We start from the raw sequence: 21063 nt of genomic DNA, 5'->3' as shown, positions 1-21063 counted from the left end.
CCCGTTGACTAATAACCTCTCTCACAAGCATAACATGATCAAACCAGAACACATTGAGTGTTAATCACATAATGATGTGAACTAGATTGTTGACTCTAGTAAACTCTTTAGATGTTGGTCACATGGTGATGTGACCAGTGAGTGTTAATCACATGGTGATGTGAACTAGATTATTGACTCTAGTGCAAGTGGGAGACTGTTGGAAATATGCCCTAGAGGCAATAATAAATTGGTTATTATTATATTTCCTTATTCATGATAATCGTTTATTATCCATGCTAGAATTGTATTGATAGGAAACTCAGATACATGTGTGGATACATAGACAACACCATGTCCCTAGTAAGCCTCTAGTTGACTAGCTCGTTGATCAATAGATGGTTACGGTTTCCTGACCATGGACATTGGATGTCATTGATAACGGGATCACATCATTAGGAGAATGATGTGATGGACAAGACCCAATCCTAAGCATAGCATAAAAGATCGTGTAGTTTCGTTTGCTAGAGCTTTTCCAATGTCAAGTATATTTTCCTTAGACCATGAGATCGTGCAACTCCCGGATACCGTAGGAGTGCTTTGGGTGTGCCAAACGTCACAACGTAACTGGGTGACTATAAAGGTGCATTACGGGTATCTCCGAAAGTGTCTGTTGGGTTGGCACGGATCGAGACTGGGATTTGTCACTCCGTGTGACGGAGAGGTATCTCTGGGCCCACTCGGTAATGCATCATCATAATGAGCTCAATGTGACTAAGGCGTTAGTCACGGGATCATGCATTGCGGTACGAGTAAAGAGACTTGCCGGTAACGAGATTGAACTAGGTATTGGGATACCGACGATCGAATCTCGGGCAAGTAACATACCGATTGACAAAAGGAATTGCATACGGATTGATTGAATCCTCGACACCGTGGTTCATCCGATGAGATCATCGTGGAGCATGTGGGAGCCAACATGGGTATCCAGATCCCGCTGTTGGTTATTGACCGGAGAGGCGTCTCGGTCATGTCTGCATGTCTCCCGAACCCGTAGGGTCTACACACTTAAGGTCCGGTGACGCTAGGGTTGTAGAGATATATGTATGCGGAAACCCGAAAGTTGTTCGGAGTCCCGGATGAGATCCCGGACGTCACGAGAGGTTCCGGAATGGTCCGGAGGTAAATATTTATATATGGGAAGTCTTATTTTGGTCGCCGGAAAAGTTTCGCACTTTATCGGTATTGTACCGGGAGTGCCGAAAGGGGTCCGGGGGTCCACCAAGGGGGCCCACCAGCCCCGGGGGGCCACATGGGCTGTAAGGGGTGCGCCTTGGCCTATATGGGCCAAGGGCACCAGCCCCTAGAGGCCCATGCGCAAGAGATAAGAAAATAGGGAGAGTCCTAAAGGGGGAAGGCACCTCCGAGGTGCCTTGGGGGGGAAGGACTCCCCCCTGGCCGCACCCTTCCTTGGAGGAAGGGGCAAGGCTGCGCCCCCCCCTCTCCCTTGGCCCTATATATAGTGGGGGGAAGGGAGGGCAGCAACATCTAAGCCTTGGGCGCCTCCCTCCTCCCCTGCAACACCTCTCTCTCTCTCTCAGAAGCTTGCAAAGCCCTGCCGGAGAGCCGCTACATCCACCACCACGCCGTCGTGCTGTTGGATCTCCATCAACCTCTCCTTCCCCCTTGCTGGATCAAGAAGGAGGAGACGTCGCTGCACCGTACGTGTGTTGAACGCGGAGGTGCCGTCCGTTCGGCACTCGGTCATCGGTGATTTGGATCACGGCGAGTACGACTCCGTCATCCACGTTCATTAGAACGCTTCCGCTCGCGATCTACAAGGGTATGTAGATGCACTCCCTTCCCCTCGTTGCTAGTAGACTCCATAGATGCATCTTGGTGAGCGTAGGAAAATTTTAAATTATGCTACGATTCCCAACAATTACCACTATCGTTTATGGGTTAGGCATTAGAGACAACCGCATTCACTTTAAATAGGGCAGCACGCAATTCCGTTGAGACGACACCGTTTGGAGAAACCTAAGTTGTCGTTTCTTAAAAGTTTGGGGCTGCGATGCTTATGTGAAAAAGTTTCAGGCTAATAAGCTCGAACCCAAAGCGGATAAATGCATCTTCATAGAATACCCAAAACAGTTGGGTATACCTCCTATTTCAGATCTGGAAGCAAAAGTAATTGCTTCTAGAAACGAGTCCTTTCTCGAGGAAAAGTTTCTCTCGAAAGAATTGAGTGGGAGGATGGTGGAGACTTGATAAGGTTATTGAACCGTCACTTCAACTGGTGTGTAGCAGGGCACAGGAAGGTTCCTGTGGCACCTACACCAATTGAAGTGGAAGCTTATGATAGTGATCATGCAACTTCGGATCAAGTCACTACCAAACCTCGTAGGTCGACAAGGATATGTACTACTCCTGAGTGGTACGGTAATCCTGTCTTAGATATCATGTTGTTAGACAATACTGAACCTACGAGCTATGGAGAAGCGACGGTGGGCCCATATTCCGACAAATGGTTAGAAGCCATGAAATCCGAGATACGATCCATGTATCAGAACAAAGCATGGACTTTGGTGAACTTGCCCGATGATCGGCAAGCCATTGAGATAAATGGATCTTTAAGAAGAAGACGTACGTGGACGGTAATGTTACCGGCTATGAAGCTCGACTTGTGGCAAAGAGTATTTTCACAAGTTCAAGGAGTTGACTACGATGAGATTTTCTCATCCGTAGCGATGCTTAAGTCTGTCGGAATCATGTTAGCATTAGCTGCATTTATGAAATCTGGCAGATGGATGTCAAAACAAGTTTCTTACCAGTTTTCGTAAGGAAAGGTTGTATGTGATACAATCAGAAAGGTTTTGTCGATCCTAAGGATGCTAAAAGGTATGCTAGCTCCAGCGATCCTTCCATGGACTAGAGCAAGCATCTCGGAGTCAGAATATACACTTTGATGGAGTGATCAAAGTTTTTGGGTTTATACAAAGTTTGTTAGAAACTTGTATTTACAATAAAGTGAGTGGGAGCGCTACAACATTTCTGATAAGTATATGTGAATGACATATTGTTGATCCGAAATGATGTAGAATTTCTGGAAAGCATAAAGGGTTGTTTGAAAGGAGTTTTTCAAAGGAAGACCTGGATAAAGCTGCTTACATATTGGGCATCAAGATCTATAGAGATAGATCAAGACGCCTGATGATACTTTCAAAGAACGCACACCTTGACATGATTTTGAAAGAGTTCAAAATAGACCAGTCAAAGAAGGAGTTCTTACCTGAGTTATAAGGTGTGAAGTTGAGTAAGACTCAAAGCTTGACCACGGCAGAAGAAAGAGGAAGGACGAAGGTCGTCCCATATGCTTTTGTCATAGGCTCTATACGGTATGGCATGCTGAGTACCACACCTGATGTGTGCCTTGCCACATGTCTGGCAAGAGGGTAGAAAGGTGATCCAGGAGTGGATCACTAGATAGTGGTCAAAATTATCCTTAGAGGAATAAGGAAATGTTTCTCGGTTATGGAGGTGATAAAGAGTTCGACGTAAAGAGTTACGTCGATGCAAGCTTAACACCTATCCGGATAGCTCTGAGTAGAGATACCGGATACGTATAATGGAGCAACAATTTGGAATAGCTCCAAGTGGAACGTGGTAGCAGCATCTACAATATGACATAAAGTTTTGCGAAATACATAGGGATCTGAATGTTGCAGACCCGTTGACTACAACCTCTCTCACAAGCATAACATGATCAAACCAGAACTCATTGAGTGTTAATCACATAGTGATGTGAACTAGATTGTTGGACTCTAGTAAACTCTTTGGATGTTAGTCACATGGTGATGTGACCTGTGAGTGTTAATCACATGGTGATGTGAACTAGATTATTGACTCTAGTGCAAGTGGGAGACTGTTGGAAATATGCCCTAGAGGCAATAATAAATTGGTTATTATTATATTTCCTTGTCCATGATAATCGTTTATTATCCATGCTAGAATTGTATTGATAGGAAACTCAGATACATGTGTGGATACATAGACAACACCATGTCCCTAGTAAGCCTCTAGTTGACTAGCTCGTTGATCAATAGATGGTTACGGTTTCCTGACCATGGACATTGGATGTCGTTGATAACGGGATCACATCATTAGGAGAATCATGTGATGGACAAGACCCAATCCTAAGCCTAGCACAAGATCGTGTAGTTTGTTTGCTAAGAGCTTTTCTAATGTCAAGTATCATTTCCTTAGACCATGAGATTGTGCAACTCCCGGATACCGTAGGAACGCTTTGGGTGTACCAAACGTCACAACGTAACTGGGTGGCCATAAAGGTGCACTACAGGTATCTCCGAAAGTGTCTGTTGGGTTGGCACGAATCGAGACTGGGATTTGTCACTCCGTGTAAACGGAGAGGTATCTTTGGGCCCACTCGGTAGGACATCATCATAATGTGCACAATGTGACCAAGGAGTTGATCACGGTATGACGTGTTACGGAACGAGTAAAGAGACTTGCCGGTAACGAGATTGAACAAGGTATCTTGATACCGACGATCGAATCTCGGGCAAGTAACATACCGATAGACAAAGGGAATTGTATACGGGATTGATTGAATCCCCGACATCGTGGTTCATCCGATGAGATCATCGTGGAACATGTGGGAGCCAACATGGGTATCCAGATGCCGCTGTTGGTTATTGACCGGAGAACGTCTCGGTCATGTCTGCATGGTTCCCGAACCCGTAGGGTCTACACACTTAAGGTTCGATGACGCTAGGGTTATAGGGAATAGATATACGTTGTTACCGAATGTTGTTCGGAGTCCCGGACGTCACGAGGAGTTCCGGAATGGTCCGGAGGTAAAGATTTATATATGGGAAGTCCCGTTTTGGCCACCGGAAGAGTTTCGGGCGTCACCGGTAATGTACCGGGACCACCGGAGGGTTCCGGGGGTCCACCGGGAGGGGCCTCCAGCCCCGGAGGGCCCTATGGGCTGTATGTGGAGAGGGACCAGCCCCTTAGTGGGCTGGGCGCCTTCCTTCCCAGGGCCCATGCGCCTGGGGGTTTGGGGGAACCCTAAGGGGAGGCGCCCCCCTTGCCTTGGGGGCAAGGCAACCCCCCTGGCCACCGCCCCCTCCTCAGATTGGATCTGAGGGGGCCGGCCCCCTCTCCCTTGCCCCTATATATATGTGGGGGGTGGGAGGGTAGCCGCACCCAAGTTCTGGAGCAGCCCTTCCCCTCTTCCTTGTCCTCCTCCTCTCCCGCGGTGCTTGGCGAAGCCCTGCAGGATTGCCACGCTCCTCCATCACCACCACGCCGTCGTGCTGCTGCTGGACGGAGTCTTCCCCAACCTCTCCCTCTCTCCTTGCTGGATCAAGGCGTGGGAGACGTCACCGGGCTGCACTTGTGTTGAACGCGGAGGCGCCGTGGTTCGGCGCTTAGATCGGAATCAACCGCGATCTGAATCGCTACGAGTACGACTCCTTCATCCGCGTTCTTGCAACGCTTCCGCATCACGATCTACAAGGGTATGTAGATGCACTCCCCTTCCCCTCGTTGCTAGATTACTCCATAGATTGATCTTGATGATGCGTAGAAAATTTTGAATTTCTGCTACGTTCCCCAACACTCTTGCCGTCATCACTTGATGCATCCTCCTCCTCATCATCATCATCCAACTCAATTGTTCGCTTGCGTTTGTTGCGCAAATGAAAATCATCCAAATCTTCACGCTTCTTCCATTTCTCATCATCCTTCAACACGTTATAGCAATGGGGCAAGGTAAAGACCCTTCCTTTCTTGATCTTCCCCTTCTTGGTTTTCCTCTCCTCTTCTTTGAACAAGTTTTGTGCAATGTTGTACTACATGAAAACAAAGCAAGTTAGCACTTCGAACACCAACAACAAGTATGATGAACATGTATGAAATGCCACTTACTCTATCGTCCTCATTTGTGCCACTTGGGTTCAACTTGTCAACCGCCTTTTGACAGGCCGCCCACCTTTGACAATCCGAGTTGATTGTCGACCATCGGGACCGAAGTGATCTCTCGGAGCGGTCAATTCCACTCACGTTGTGAACATCAAAGTGTTCTTTCATCCGCCCCCAATAAGCATCTCTACTTTGATCACCTCCAACGGATGGATCCCTCGACACTTGCAACCAAGTATTGCATAGTAAGATGTCATCGGCGTTGGTGTAATTGCCCGCTCTTCCTTTCGGTGCGTCGACAATGTCCTCACCCTCCTCGTCCACCTCGAACTCATGGTCTTCGAAATGCATGTCATTGGTTTGAGACCAATACGAATTGTTGGAGCCAACACCCATAGTTGACATGTATGCATCATCATTGAGACTACAATTTTTTTTGAACAATGCAAATAAGCTATCTATATGAATGCATTGAAAAAATAACAAGAAAAGAAAAGTTGGAATTTTTTTACCTTGGGGGCATTTCGTCGAACATGTTGTGCGCGTCGGCCGCCGGCTCAACGAGTGAGCTCGCCGGCGCTTCGGTAGCCGCCGCGCCCGTCGCACGCCCTGCAAGCTTCTTCCTCCTCGCCTTCGAGGTGTCGGAGCCGTCCGCCGGCTTGTTCTTCTTCGCCGATGTCTTGCCCTTCTTTGGCTGCGCCGCATTGGGGAGCTTCGACGAGGGGGCGGCGGCTCGGGCCGGCGCCGGCGCGACGCCACCCGCCGCCGAGGTCATCCGCGGCGGCATGAAGAGGCTGCGCGCGAGGCCGATGGTCGGAGGAGCTCCGGCGGAGGCGAGGCCAACGCCACCCGCGCTAGGGTTTGCGGCGGCGGCAACGATGGAGGGGTCGCGGCTATAGGATGGGGTGAGCGGGGTGCCGGCGCGTGCGTCCATGGGTGCAGTTCGCCGGCGCCGGCGCGCGCGGGGCGTAGGAGGCGGAGAGGAGAGAGTGCGGCGCGAGCGCTCGAGTGTGCCGCGCGCGGAAGCGGGCGCCCCAAATACACCGCGCGAGATAGCGAATCCGACCACGCGCCCAACTCCTTATACCGCGCGCGCGGTTATTGTGCACTCACTGGAGCCACCCGCCGGATTGCGCACGTGCTAAAATGGTCAAATTTGCGGCACGGCGCTTGTTTAGGGCGGCTGTTGGAGATGCTCTAACATTCTGTCCTCCTGGAGTGGCGAACGAGGGAAACCAAATTAGAGCAAACGTATATTCATTCACGTCCCTTTCGGCTCTTGCAACGACTTGGAGTCTTGCCACTGGATGATTCAGCACCATCAGTTCCTTTCTCTCGAAGAAAACCGGGAGTGCTTTGAAGTATTCAGACTCCACAAGCCGCAGCCCCCCAGGTCCGCAGCAGCCACCACGCACGCAAGAAGAAAAGTACACCAAGATCACCATCCGGTTCTCAGCATCGCCAGGAGTCCAGCTCATTATGATTTAACAAATCCTACTGTCAGATCACCACATCAAGCCGAACATGCATGATAAACTTCAAAATAGACGGACGTCACACACGACGCCATACATCGATCTTTTGTTTTCTATACAAGCCACAGCGAAGTGTGAGACTAATTGTACGTTGCGCTAATAACAGAGTACGTACTACTACTGTTTATTCTAGAAGCGCAGTGACCCGGCCACCACTGCAAGTGAGCCTAGTGGCCGCGGTAACCTTTGCATTTCTAACCGCCCGGGGAACCAGCCGGAGGCCACTCCGGCCGAAAACGTCGATCACCAGCACTGGTCGGTCTCCCAGGTGCGGCGGCAGCACCCGGGGAACGACGGCGAGCGGGCGAGGTTGGGGGCGCTGCGGCGGCCGACGGCGGAGGGGATCATGATCATGCGGCGGTCGTAGTCGGCGCGCTTGCTGGGGTCGGAGAGCGTGCTGTAGGCGGCGTGCACCCGTATGAAGTCGTCGGCGGACGCGGCGGGGTGCGGGGACACGTCCGGGTGGACGGCGCGCGCCAGGCGGCGGTACGCGGCCTTGATCTCCCCGTCGCTCGCGCCGGCGTCGAGGCCGAGCACGTCGTACAAGCAGGAGGAGGCGCCGCGGCCCGGCGCGGCGACGGCGGAGGCGGAGCGGGAGAAGGTGGCGTGGCGCGCGAACGGGGCCGAGAGCAGCCGCGGCGGCGCCTGCGCGGCCGGCGAGGCAGGCGGCGAGGGGGAGAATGAGCCGGGGCGGGAGAAGGAGGCGGAGCGGGAGAAGAAGCCGGAGGAGAGAGTGGGGCGCGGGGAGATCATGGTGGCGAGGCTCGGTTCGGATGCGCGGAGGAGCCGAGGCTGCTTTTTAACGCCGGACGAGGAGGCAATCACCAATCAGACGAGGCATTTGAGGGGGATTGGCTATTCGTTAACGCCGGGCGAGGCTCGCGTTGCGTTGTGGTTGTCCCTTTGGCTGCGCGTTGTTTCGTCAACGATTCTCCCTGTCCCTGGGCTGCTCCCATTGGCTGCAGCGCAACTCGAGGGGGTCATTTGGCGGAATGCGGTCATATGCCTCCGTTTCAGTTTACAAGTGGTGTGTGTATACATAAGTTGTTAATTTTATCACTCTAATATAAACTATATAACATAAAAATTATATCTTTTGAAAGTAGAAACTCCGTAGTTTATGTTGGTATATTTTTTGTAATATATGACTTGTATTAAATTGGTCAAATTAACGACCTAGGAATACGCGCATGCCCTGTAAACTGAGAGAGTGGTAGTAGTTGATTTTTGTTGGCATCAACACCTCGTTATTGGGTTAGCGCGAATCTCAAGTCTGCAACTGTGACGAGTTTCATTTGAAGCAGTCGTTCACGGTGCCGATTTAGTTTGCAGGCATACAGTTACTAAGCTCCCACGAATTGGAGCATTGTGGTTAATCGCGGCTGCTGGGACCACCTGGCAGCTGCAGGTTTTCAGTCGGTAATATCGCCGGTCGGTTCATTCGTATGACCCCAAGGCCCAAGCCCGTATCCCAGCTTCCCGTCTCCACCTTCCCATCTCCCTTCTCTTCTTCCAACCGCCGCCACGCTAGGGTTTGCGGCCGCCGCTAGCCTAGCTGCTGCAGGCTCCGCACCCTCCTTCTCTTACGTGATCACGTCCCTTCCTTCCCCGTTCTCGAATCCAGCTCTCCCTGGACTTGGTGATGGTGTAGGGCTTCCTGATCTTCATCCTGGCCTCCTCCGCTGCCGTGTCAGCCGACACGTCCATCGGCGGCCCCGCGGCCACCACCACCTGCTGCTCCTTCCCCTTCCCCCTCCCCCTCCATCCTTGCCGCATCCTCCCACGGCGGCCGCCGCAGCCTCGAGGGGCTTGGGCGTTGTGCTCATCGACACCAACCGACGGCCGGCGCGCAGGCCCCCGCGACTGACTGTAGGCCTGCTGTGCGCGCGCTGTGGTAGGTGCCGCTACGCGAGCTAGGGTTTCCGCCTCCTCTCTCCCTATGCGGCGCGCGTGCGTGTGGCTTGGCTGCTCGGGGATGCGCAGTGGAACGACGGGGTCTGGATTCTGGAGTAGGATGGCTTGGGTTGGGTCGGGTCACTCTTTTCGTTTCTTTCTGGTGTGGTGCGCGCACGCGCGTGTCCAGATGGTCCTGTGCGACCACGGTCATACTCTACGTGCGGTGCGGCCGGACGTCTCTCGGGCCTTCGCCCCGCCTCCGGTCGCCGGTGGCCACAAGTGTGGCGTGGCGTGGTTGGCTGGTTGGTTGGGACGGGCATGATGCGGTTCGCGTGCCCGATGCCGTTCTGCTGAGCTAACCCGTGCGGAGGTGGACCACGTGGGCGGCGGTGCTCAGGTCCGGCCCGGGCGTGCTCGAGGTGGGGACAGGGACGGGGACGAGGACGGTGAAGTGTAGGTTGGGTGCGGCCAGCGGTGGAACTCAGACATGGGCACCCGTGCCGCCGTGCCACGAGCAGGGAAGTCGTCGAGATCAACCCTACAGAGCTACTCGGGTTAGTGGTAAAGCAATTTGTGTATAGAAATAGACATGAGTGGATCCATTGGTATGAGTTATGTGTGTTGCTTGCATGACATTGCTCTTGTTGATTTGGCTCCGACTCAAACTAAGCTTGGGCTCAATTTCTTTGCATTCTAAGTTAAGATCCTGAACTCCTCTGGCCGTGCTTGCACTTTGCAAAACATGTTTGCTGCTTTTCCTTTCATCCACATTTCTTTCAGTTTTCACAAATATCAGGTGAGTATTCAATACATGCTTGCTGTGACTATTTCGTGATGTCTGGCATCCGTTGTGGGCTGGACAACAGATTACTTTGTTCTGTATTGTGAAGTGGAGACATTTCAGTTGGATTGAGTCCTGCTCCAACTCTTTCCCTTGGAAAATGAAGCATGTAGGCTTCAGGAAGACATTGATTTACTTTGGTAAAATTCCGTACTTTTCCCAATCGTCTTTCAACATGGAAGCATTCTGTGCTAGGAAACTTTCATTTTTTTTTTTCATATTTATGAACTTTAAAACTGCTTAGTCTGAAGATACGCAATATAATTTATCATGGACTATGGATCTATTTGAGAAATGATAAATTAACTTTTTCCAACAATTTTCTGGGTTACTAGCATGTTGTTACAGACATTTTTGTTCCATCAGTAGTTTGTGCTGATCACTAATTTAAAATCTGGATCGTCTACTCATCTCGCAATCATTATACATTATTAAATAAAAAGATCTCCAATAGTACCACCTAAATTTGTCATACTTCTAATACTGCTAACCTGAACCACATATGCATGCAACACAAGCATGAACAGATATGCTGGAGGCAGATACTCCTAGCATATGGCGCTTCTTTTGGTGGTGTAACAGTGTTGACGCTGTGGAGAGGCTGCCATAGTGCCGTGGCGGGTTGCGCTCCTTCATTTTGGGCCTGATTTCTGGGTTCCTGCAACGGTTTCTTCTTCTCCCCTGGATTAGCCTACCTATTCGCGTGCTTACTTCACATGTGTTTCTCCTGTATGAGGCGTTGGCGGATAATGTGTTCATGTGTTGTTCTTTCTACGTGTGTCCTTCCATGGTTGGTTGATTTTGCATCGCCGGATTGTGCTAAATAGGTTCATGGTATGGTTCTGTGGATGCTTTTGTGCCACGGCGCCATGGTGGATGCCCTTTTGCGCTGCTGGGTAGCACGACCCATTAAATCGCTATGGAAGCACGTATTTGTGGAGTGGTCTGCATGCCGGCGTCGGGGAGGATGACCTTGCATGCCTATTTCTCTGGATTTGGGTGCTAGGTGTTCAGTTTAAGGGGCCATGGTGCTTGGTGCTCAGTTTGCGCGTGTTTTGGATAGATTCTGATGTCGAGGGGAACATGTCGTTTTTTTGCTTTTTTGTCTGTGTGATTGGTTATGTTATTTTTTTGGCATGTCGCCGTGCTATTTCCCTTGCTGACGCAAGATGGACGAGGTTGTTCCAGTTTGTGGTCATTGAAGTAGTGGTATGTTCTTGTGCTGGTCAAGAAGAAACCAAAATAGGCACTAATTTATCTTACTTTGAATTAAGTATTATGCCAGCCAAGCTAATAAATCACCTTTAATTTTTTGGCATTTGATCAGTATCATTACAACGTAAGGATATAGTTTGACATGCTACTATTTACCTACCACACTAGCTTAGCCTTCTCATGAAGTCATTATATGAAATTTGCAGGAAATCATGCAAGGGGTGTTTTTTGGGCTATCTAGATATAAGGTATTATTTTCATGGTAATTATGCGAAATAATGAGCAAAGGCGATTGCTTTATTGCAGCTAAGTCCACATGTGGTTGATTGCTTGGATGTGGTGAGTTTGTGAATCAGAACAAGAAATATGGAAGGATGTAAACTGGAGGGTTCTAGATATATACATACAATTTGTAAGTAACTAGATGACTCTGCATCTTAAGGTACTGCAAATAAATTTGTCCATCGCATGCCCTGGGTTGATATTTTTGAAGGTGAAAATATAGCCTAAAACACTATGCATTATAGCTCATAAGGAGAAATTAGTTTCTTGCTTTGAGTTGTGCAACTGTTAGCACATATGCCTTCTTTACTAAAAAATCAAATGGTCTCCATTACTCCCTGATGTGGGAATTGTTCAATCCAAATATTAATCACTTTGTGTCATGAGATAACAAAGTGTATCTACTCTATGGTTGGTAAAACAAGATCATAGATTGTTGTTTCAAAACCGTGCAAATTAGTTAGCTCCAGTGTACTAAAGAGTTCTTGTGTTGTATAGTGCCGTTCGCCTTAACAACCAGAATAACATTTTTTTATGTACAAATAGGAGTTTAATTTGGGTAACGGCGTGGGGAAATTACATGTTCAGAAGCGGCCATCAAGTTCCTGTGCATGGGATCATTGGAGCACGTACTGTTGATGGAGCAACTGGTCAACCACACCAAAGACGTATTGAAGAGATAGACAAGAATGTTTTAGTTTGCCAAGTATGTCTCTAGCTGAAGGAGGATTATGGTTTGTTAACCATGCCAGTTATTTTGGTTTTGATATCATCTGGACATTCTCAGCTTACAAGCTATTGTGATGTATTGGTGTTCTTGTGTTACTTTGGATCTAGCAAGCATTCTTATTACCAGGTATCCCGTGTCCACTTAAAATTCTTATATGGAAAAACTAAGAATCTAAACGTCAAAGAGAAAAACGGCGCAGCAAAGCGCGCGGACCCTTCTAGTTCATACATGAAGTTTGAGAAAACCGTAAGGCTAACTAGTACAACGCTAGACCCTAAACAGCCGCGGACATTTGTCCGTTTGGATAGCGAAATGATCGGCATCCGGGGAGAGGACAGTCGGGTGAAGCATCTGCGTCTAACGCGGCAGTGCCAAAATGGTCGAACCACTCCCTCTTCACCTCCAGGACCAGCCTTCTTCTTCCCCGAATGGCGCCTGACGGTGTCCTGAACTAGGGGTACTAACCTAGTCGGCCTGTATTCCTCCGGGCTGGGTCAGTGGGCCCTCATTCTTCTCAAGATGGACTCCGGAAGCCGCACGATGGAGGTGTGATCGATTACATCCGCCAAAGACTTGGCGTGTACCTTGTAACCCTAGATGCCCTACATGGCGTGTATATAAGACATAGGGTTTAGCCCGTAGAGGGTACTTCAACACAATCACATTCATCTAGCCCTAGAGTTAGAATTCATCTCACGATCTCGAGGTAGATCAACTCTGTACTTGATACATCTCCATTACAAGAGCAGAACGTAGGGTTTTACCTCCATCAAGAGGGCCCGAACCTGGGTAAACATCGTCTCCCTTGCTCATGTTACCATCTATCCGAGATCCACAGCTCAAGACCCCCTACCCCGAGGTCTACCGGTTTTCACACCGACAGCGCCGCTGCCCTCTCGTCCACCTGCCTCCCTGGCGGGGCCAGCTATGTGCTCAACCTCGACGTCGCCGCCGTGCAGAGGCTCTCGGGTCAACCAACCGAGCTCGCCGTGACCGTGCACGCGGGCCAGTCGAGGGGGAGCACGAGCACCGGCTGTCGCGTGGCCGTCGACGTGGTCCAGACCGAGGTCATAGCACACGGCCACCTCAGCCAGCACGGGCTTTAGTGGCTGTGGTTGGCCCTGTGAGGCGCTCACACCGGAGGCGGCAGGGTGTGGCGGCGCAGCGAGAGGATCGTGGAGTTCCACGGGGACGGCAACAGGCGGCGGGCGCAACGAGTGGAGGAAGGAGGAGGAGGGCGGCGGGCGAGCGCGGGGAGCTTGGAGCGCTCCCGCGCGAGCAGGTTGTGAAGTGGGTCGCTGATATGTGGGCCAGGGGCGGACATGAGCGGACGAGAGGGGGCAAGAAGAACGTCCATTGTACGTCCAAACGCATTTGTGGGCCAAATTTGGTCCAGATTTGGGGTCAGGTCGGACAAAAAAGCACACCAGCATACAACTTTGTCCGTTTGGGTACTCTCGTTAGGCCATGTTTTGCCCCAAACAAACGCGGACGAACGATTTGGGGTCGTGCATTGGAGTTGGCCTAAGGGAATCTCCAACCAGACCCCCAAACCGCCCGCATATGTCCGGAACATGTGGTATGTATGTGTTGTGTCATCAAACATGGACATGTATCGGTCTGCCGGGCGGTTCAGACACACTTTTTTCGTAAACCGGAGACAAAGTGGGGGATATGCAGGCGTTCGGACCGCTGCCACATCCGTGTCCGACCGCCCTGGCCCACCCGAAACACCCACCCGCCTCTCCCGCGCTTTCCATCCAACACCTTCGTCGCATTCATGCTGACCCAGAGCATGTAGCGGCCGATATTGATGTCGAGCGACGCAGCCAGACGTGAAGGCGATGTTGACGCTCTCGGGGGTCGCCGCTTCAATGCCGACGCCACGTCCCGAGAAACCAACTGCAGCCGCTGCGCCGCATTGAAGCAGGCTGACCGCTCATTCGCCTGGCCTAGCTGCGGCTATATAAGTCGTGCTCCGGCGATGCACATCAACACCTTCTCCTCTCTGACCCCCTTCTCCTCTCCAAGCCCATCTTCTACCTCTCCGAGCCCCTCCTCCTACAGCGGCGATGCCAAAGTCGTGGTGTTCCGTGCCGGCAAGCGGTGACGGAGGGAGTTCATCATCCGGTGGATTTTGGCATCACCGCCCGCGCTCTCCAGGCCCCTCGGTGTCCATGGCTGCCGGCTCCTCTGGCAAGAAGGAGATCATCATCTCCTCCCACGACGAGTAGGATGAAAGGATCGAGAAGAGGTGTCTAGAAGGGGGGGTGAATAGACTCTAAGAAGAAAAGTAGCAGCTTTTAATTTCCTTAAGTTGATGTGGAGTTTTGGCACAAGTTTAACCATTCACAATACATATCAAGCAAGCATGACAAGAGTATATGAGCAGCGGAAAGTAAAGCTTGCAAGTTGCAAGAATGTAAAGGGATGGGATTGGAGTGTGCAAACGCAATTTGGAGACACGGAGATTTTTTATCCGTGGTTCCGATAGGTGGTGCTATCGTACATCCACGTTGATGGAGACTTCAACCCACGAAGGGTAACGGTTGCGCGAGTCCGCGGAGAGCTCCACCCACGAAAGGTCCACGAAGAAGCAACCTTGTCTATCCCACCATGGCCGTCGCCCATGAAGGACTTGCCTCACTCGGGTAGATCTTCACGAAGTAGGCGATCTCCTTGCCCTTACAAACTCCTTGGTTCAACTCCACAGTCTTGACGGAGGCTCCCAAGTGACACCTAACCAATCTAGGAGACACCACTTTCCAAGAGGTAACAAATGGTGTGTTGATGATGAACTCCTTGCTCTTGTGCTTCAAATGATAGTCTCCCCAATACTCAACTCTCTCTCATAGGATTGGATTTGGTGGAAAGATGATTTGAGTGGAAAGCAACTTGGGGAAGGCTAGAGATCAAGATTTATGTGGTTGGAATGGAATATCTTGACCTCAACACAAGTGTAGGTGGTTCTCTCTGAGAAAATGTATGTTGGAAGTGTAGGCATGTTCTGATGGCTCTCTCCACGAATGAAGAGTGGGTGGAGGGGTATATATAGCCTCCACACAAAATCTAACCATTACACACAATTTACCAAACTCGGTGGGACCGAATCGTGAAACTCAGTCAGACCGATTTAGTTCATAATGTGACCGTTAGGCATTTCGGTGGGACCGACATGATCAACTCGGTAGGACCGATGTGCTAGGGTTAGGGTAAAGCCTGAACTCGGTTTGACCGATTACACAAACTCGGTGGGACCGATTTGGGTAATAAGCGAAACAAAGAGTTGGCCAAGCAAACTCGGCAGGACCGATTGCATACCTCGGTGGGAGCGAAATTATTGCAATAGGCAACATAGAGTTTGCAAGCCCATCTCGGTGAGACCGAGATCCCATCGGTGAGACCGAACCGATTAGGGTTTCTGGCAGTGGCTATGTCAACTGAACTCGGTGGCGCCGGATAGAAAGTTTCAGTGGGGCCGATTTTGACTTTTGGTTTGGGACATATGTGGATGTGAGAAACTGGTTGAAGGGCTTTGGAGCATATCACTAAGCACTTTGAGCAAGCAAGCCATTAAGCAACACCTCATCCCCTCTTAATAGTATTGGCTTTCCTATGGACTCAATGTGATCTTGGACCACTAAAATAGAAAATGTAGAGTACTGAGCTTTGAGCTTGAGCCAATCCTTTGTCCTCAACATCTTGAAGGGGTTCCACATCCTCTAGTCCATGCCACTCCATTTTTGAACTTATCTGAAACATACTAGGTAGAAGCATTAGTCCAACAAGAGATATGTTGACATTAATTACCAAAATCACCCAGGGAGCACTTGTGCTTTCAATCTCCCCCTTTTTGGTAATTGATGACAACATACATCAAAGCTTTAGATAAAGATATAGAGAATAACAAGTAAAGCTTTGGAAAGACATGTAACATGCATAGGCTCCCCCTACATGTATGCAAACATGTAAATGTGGAATATAGGAGCATGTGAATGCATAAGCATGACAGAGTAAGCAATGTGTTACATGTATCTTGGCTATATGCATCAGAGCAAATGATGTGAATATGGGAAATGTACCTTCATGCTCATGAGTCCTTGCAAACAGTATGTACAACAGCAAGAAATCCTCATACACATGACTGTGATGCATATACTTACCTTGTGGTCTTGAGTTGGCTTAGGAAGGAATGAACCTGAGTAAACAAGGTTAGATAACACAGATGCACCTACTAGCCAGAGCAAACAAAAGAAACCACAAGAGTACCAAGACTGGGATGACATGTAGAGAGTGAGTACTGAGTACTCTATCGGATATAGACATGTCCCCAAAGGTAAAGATGTGCAATGAATTCAAGAATTTCCTTCCCTTAGATATCTTGCTCCCCCTGAATCTAGCATGGGATACTGGGAGAAGATAGGGAACAGAAAATCAGAGCAAAGACAAGAAACAGAGCTAATGCAAACAATCAAATATGAGCATGTCTTTCCCCTCTTAAAGACATGTGACTTCTCTCCTCTTGAACACCAAGCATCTGGGGTTTCTACACTCTCTCCCTGAGCATTCTCTCCCTTTATAAAAATGATTGAGCTTTGATGTGATCTCTCTCTCCCTCTTTGACATCAATTTCCAAGAAGGGTTCTTCTGGATTTTTGTTTCAAATGGGTTTGGTCCTTGAGTCACAAAGCATAGCAGCAAGTCGAATATGATGCTGGTAGAGGACAAGAATCATTGAGTGAAGCTGGAGTAAAAAGAATGCAGGAACAAGTGGCAAGCTGTCTTTTCTGCAGTGAAATCGGTAGCACCGAGTTGTGTGCTTCGGTGGCACCGAAAGAATTCGGTTGGACCGAAGAAAACAAACTGGTGTGACCGAGTTTATCAGAGTGAAAACACTTGTCACCTCATCTCACTAGGCAATTAAGATCTCACAAGGATTTGCAAGGAATTAACTAAAAGATTTGCAATGAATTGGATGCAGGGAATGCACAACAGAAAAGATCTAGATGAAGTTTTTTTAAAAGGGGAAACAAATATGCATGAGACAAATGCAAGAGCACAGAGAAACACAAGAGAACTTCATCTAGAATTGGTCAGTGACAAAGTCACCTATGTTAGAGTATATTGACTTAGGAGTCAAGTGAGGTCACTTGATCATAGGTCATACTCATCATTTAAGCTCAAAATGGGGTTACCATTTTTCGTTTAAGCAACTTGATGTATTCACATCTTGTTGAGTTGCTTTGACCCATGACTTGGAGTAAAGCTTCTCTAAGATGGAATAACATATATACCTTGGGTGATGGTGTTGATCTTGATCCTGTAGTTGAACTTGTGTGGGTTGCTCAAGGTTGATGTAACTCATCAAGAGTTGGGAGCACCACTTGGAATTTGAGTTCATCTACCTACATGGGTTAGTTTTGCAAGGAAGAGCACTTGTGTATCCAAAATGACAATCATAAAATTTTAATGTAGAATTTGTCAAAGGATATGTTTGAAGAGTTTTGTGTTTCCTTGTCTTCAACCACCATTGTGTAGAGACTTGATGATGTAGAGATCGCTCAAGATGTGAGTGAGTTGCAATCCCATGGTTTTAGATTCATCCAAGCACCTACAAGGTTTAGATAGCATGCAAGGGTGCAAAAATATCCAAGACATATAGATGGCATCATGAAAGAAGTATCAAGGATTAGTCAAAGGCTCGTGCCTTGCATGTATCCAAATGGAGTTCCTACTCCAAGTTTGATGCATCAATGATGTTCAATTCACCTCTCAAACGGCAAAAGACTTTCTCATCAAGCGGTTTGGTAAATATATCCACTAATTTCTTATCGGTGTGAACATGCTTAAGATCAATGTCCCCTTTGGCAACATGATCTCGAATGAAATGATGACGAACTTCAATATGCTTAGTTCGAGAATGTTGCACGGGATTGTGAGCAATCTTAATAGCACTTTCATTGTCACAAAGCAATGGAACATGTTTCACATATATCCCATAATCTTTAAGAGTTTGGGTCATCCAAAGTAATTGAGCACAACATGAACCAGCGGCAATGTATTCCGCTTCGGCGGTGGATAAGGATACCGAGTTTTGTTTCTTGGAGGACCAAGACACAAGAGATTTACCAAGAAATTGACAAGTACCCGAAGTGGACTTTCTATCAACCTTGTCTCCGGCATAGTCCGAATCGGAGTAACCAACAAGATCGAAAGAAGACCTCTTAGGATACCAAATGCCAAAATTTGGTGTGTGTATTAAGTATCTCACTATCCTTTTCACAGCCTTAAGATGACATTCTTTAGGGGCCGCTTGATATCGTGCACACATGCACACACTTAGCATAATATTGGGACGAGAGGCACATAGATATAACAATGAACCAATCATGGAGCGGTAAACCTTTTGATCGACCGGTTCACCATCTTTGGTCAAATCAAGATGTCCACTAGTAGGCATGGGTGTAGTCATACCTTTGCATTCCTGCATATTGAACTTCTTGAATAAGTCCTTGGTGTACTTTGTTTGAGAGACAAAGGTACCTTCCTTAGTTTGCTTGATTTGCAAACCGAGAAAGAATTTGAGTTCACTCATCATAGACATCTCAAACTTCTCCGACATTAGCTTTCCAAACTTCTCACTAAAGTGAGGGTTAGTCGAACCAAATATAATATCATCAACATAGATTTGGCACACAAATAGTTCTCCATTAACCCTTTTAGTAAAAAGAGTAGAATCTATTTTTCCAATTTCAAAGCCTTTTTCAATAAGGAACTTGGTCAAGCATTTATACCACGCTCTAGGAGCTTGTTTAAGACCATAAAGAGCTTTGTGAAGTTTGTAAACATGATTAGGTTTCTTAGGATTGACAAAGCCGGGAGGTTGCTTAACATACACTTCCTCCTCAATTTCACCATTTAGGAAAGTACTTTTAATGTCCATTTGGTACAAGGTGATATCATGGTGATTAGCATAAGCAAGTAAGATGCGAATGGACTCAAGTCTAGCAACGGGGGCATATGTCTCACCATAGTCCATACCTTCGACTTGAGTGTAGCCTTGGGAGACGAGACGTGCTTTGTTGCGAACTACCTGTCCATCTTCATCTTGCTTGTTGCGAAACACCCATTTGGTACCGATCATGTTGTGGTTGTTGTCGGGCTTCTCAACCAATGTCCACACTTGATTTCTCTCAAAGTTGTGTAGCTCTTAATGCATAGCGTTTATCCAATCCAGATCTTCCAATGCTTCTTCAACCTTCATAGGTTCAATGCTAGAGATGAATGAATAATGTTCACAAAAGTTAGCCAGACGAGTTTTAGAGCGAGTGATTCTCCCGGTTTGGATATCATTGTAGATTTGCTCGATGGGATGGTCTTTGGCGACTCTTGCTCGAACTAGTGGGAGCTTTTGCTTGGCTCGGGGTGGAACATCTTCTTCATCTTGTTATTCTTCTTGGCCTTCTTCATTGTTGACGTTGTCATTCTCTTGTCGTGGTGGAGAAGGAGGTTGTTGATGTTCATCTTGGTGTACTTCCTCGTTTTCTTCATCTTGGTGTGTCCCACTTGTGGATGCTTCCGTATCAACTCTTGGTTCACCTTGTCGTGAGGTGGAAGCTTCCACTTGGACGGACGAGGTACTCTCCTTCACCTCCTTTGGACGAATCTTGCCAATAGACAAGTCTTGGATTGCTTCCGAAGGATCTTTATCTCCTACATCAATTGGCAATTGCTCTACTTGCGAGCCATTAGATTCATCAAACTTCACATCTACCGTCTCTTCAACCTTTTGGGTGAAATTGTTGTAGACACGGTAAGTGTGAGAGTTTGAGCCATAACCAAGTAGGAAACCTTCATGAGATTTAGGAGAAAATTTAGAACGACGATGCTTATCAAGAATGTAACACTTTGAGCCGAATACTCGAAAGTATCCAACTTGGGGTTTGTTACCGGTGAGGAGCTCATATGCCATCTTGCCGAGTAGCTTGTGAAGATACAAGCGATTTGTTGCATGAAAAGCTGTCTCAACCGCTTCCGCCCAAAAGTGTTTTGGAGTCTTGTACTCATCAAGCATCGTTCTTGCCATCTCAATAAGAGTCCGGTTCTTCCTTTCAACAACTCCATTTTGTTGAGGTGTGCACGTAGCCGAGAACTCGTGTGAAATCCCCTCTTCGTCAAGAAAGGTATCCACATTTGCGTTCTTGAACTCCGTTCCGTTGTCGCTCCGAACCTTCTTGATCTTCACTTCAAATTGATTTTGGCCCTTCCTAGCGAAGTGTTTGAAGATCTTTTGGACCTGCGATTTGTCATCAAGAAAGAACACCCATGTAAATCTTGAAAAATCATCGACTATGACTAGACCAAATGAGTTACCACCGAGACTCTTGTAGGCATTGGGACCAAAGAGATCCATATGAAGTAGCTCGAGTGGTCTTCTCATGGTCATGATGTTCTTCACGGGGTGACTCCCTCCAACTTGTTTTCCTGCTTGACAAGCACTACAAAGTCTATCCTTGTCAAATATAACATATTTTACTCCAAGGATATGATCACCTTTAATAAGCTTATCAAGATTTCGCATGCCCACATGACCTAAACTTCTATGCCACAACCAGCCTTTAGAAGATTTTGCAATT

General features: G+C 48.2%; 1 protein-coding gene and 1 long non-coding RNA gene across 2 annotated transcripts; one reads left to right on the top strand and one right to left on the bottom strand.

The window, feature by feature from the left end:
- Positions 1 to 7377: 7377 nt before the first annotated feature.
- Positions 7378 to 8475, bottom strand: LOC109746463 (uncharacterized). Its single transcript, XM_020305588.4, has one exon. It carries the CDS (start codon positions 8214 to 8216, stop codon positions 7707 to 7709), a length of 510 nt encoding a protein of 169 aa, XP_020161177.1. The 5' UTR covers positions 8217 to 8475; the 3' UTR covers positions 7378 to 7706.
- A 200-nt stretch (positions 8476 to 8675) lies between these two features.
- On the top strand, positions 8676 to 12466 carry LOC141021341 (uncharacterized). The gene is made up of 2 exons (XR_012182291.1): positions 8676 to 11827; positions 12244 to 12466. It is a non-coding gene; the product is annotated as an uncharacterized lncRNA (long non-coding RNA).
- Positions 12467 to 21063: the final 8597 nt, after the last annotated feature.

This window comes from Aegilops tauschii, chromosome 4, assembly GCF_002575655.3.
Source record: "Aegilops tauschii subsp. strangulata cultivar AL8/78 chromosome 4, Aet v6.0, whole genome shotgun sequence".
In the NCBI taxonomy this organism is placed as follows: domain Eukaryota; kingdom Viridiplantae; phylum Streptophyta; class Magnoliopsida; order Poales; family Poaceae; genus Aegilops; species Aegilops tauschii.
The sequence above is the reverse complement of the archived record's forward strand: the minus strand, read 5'-3'. Positions and strand labels throughout refer to the sequence as shown.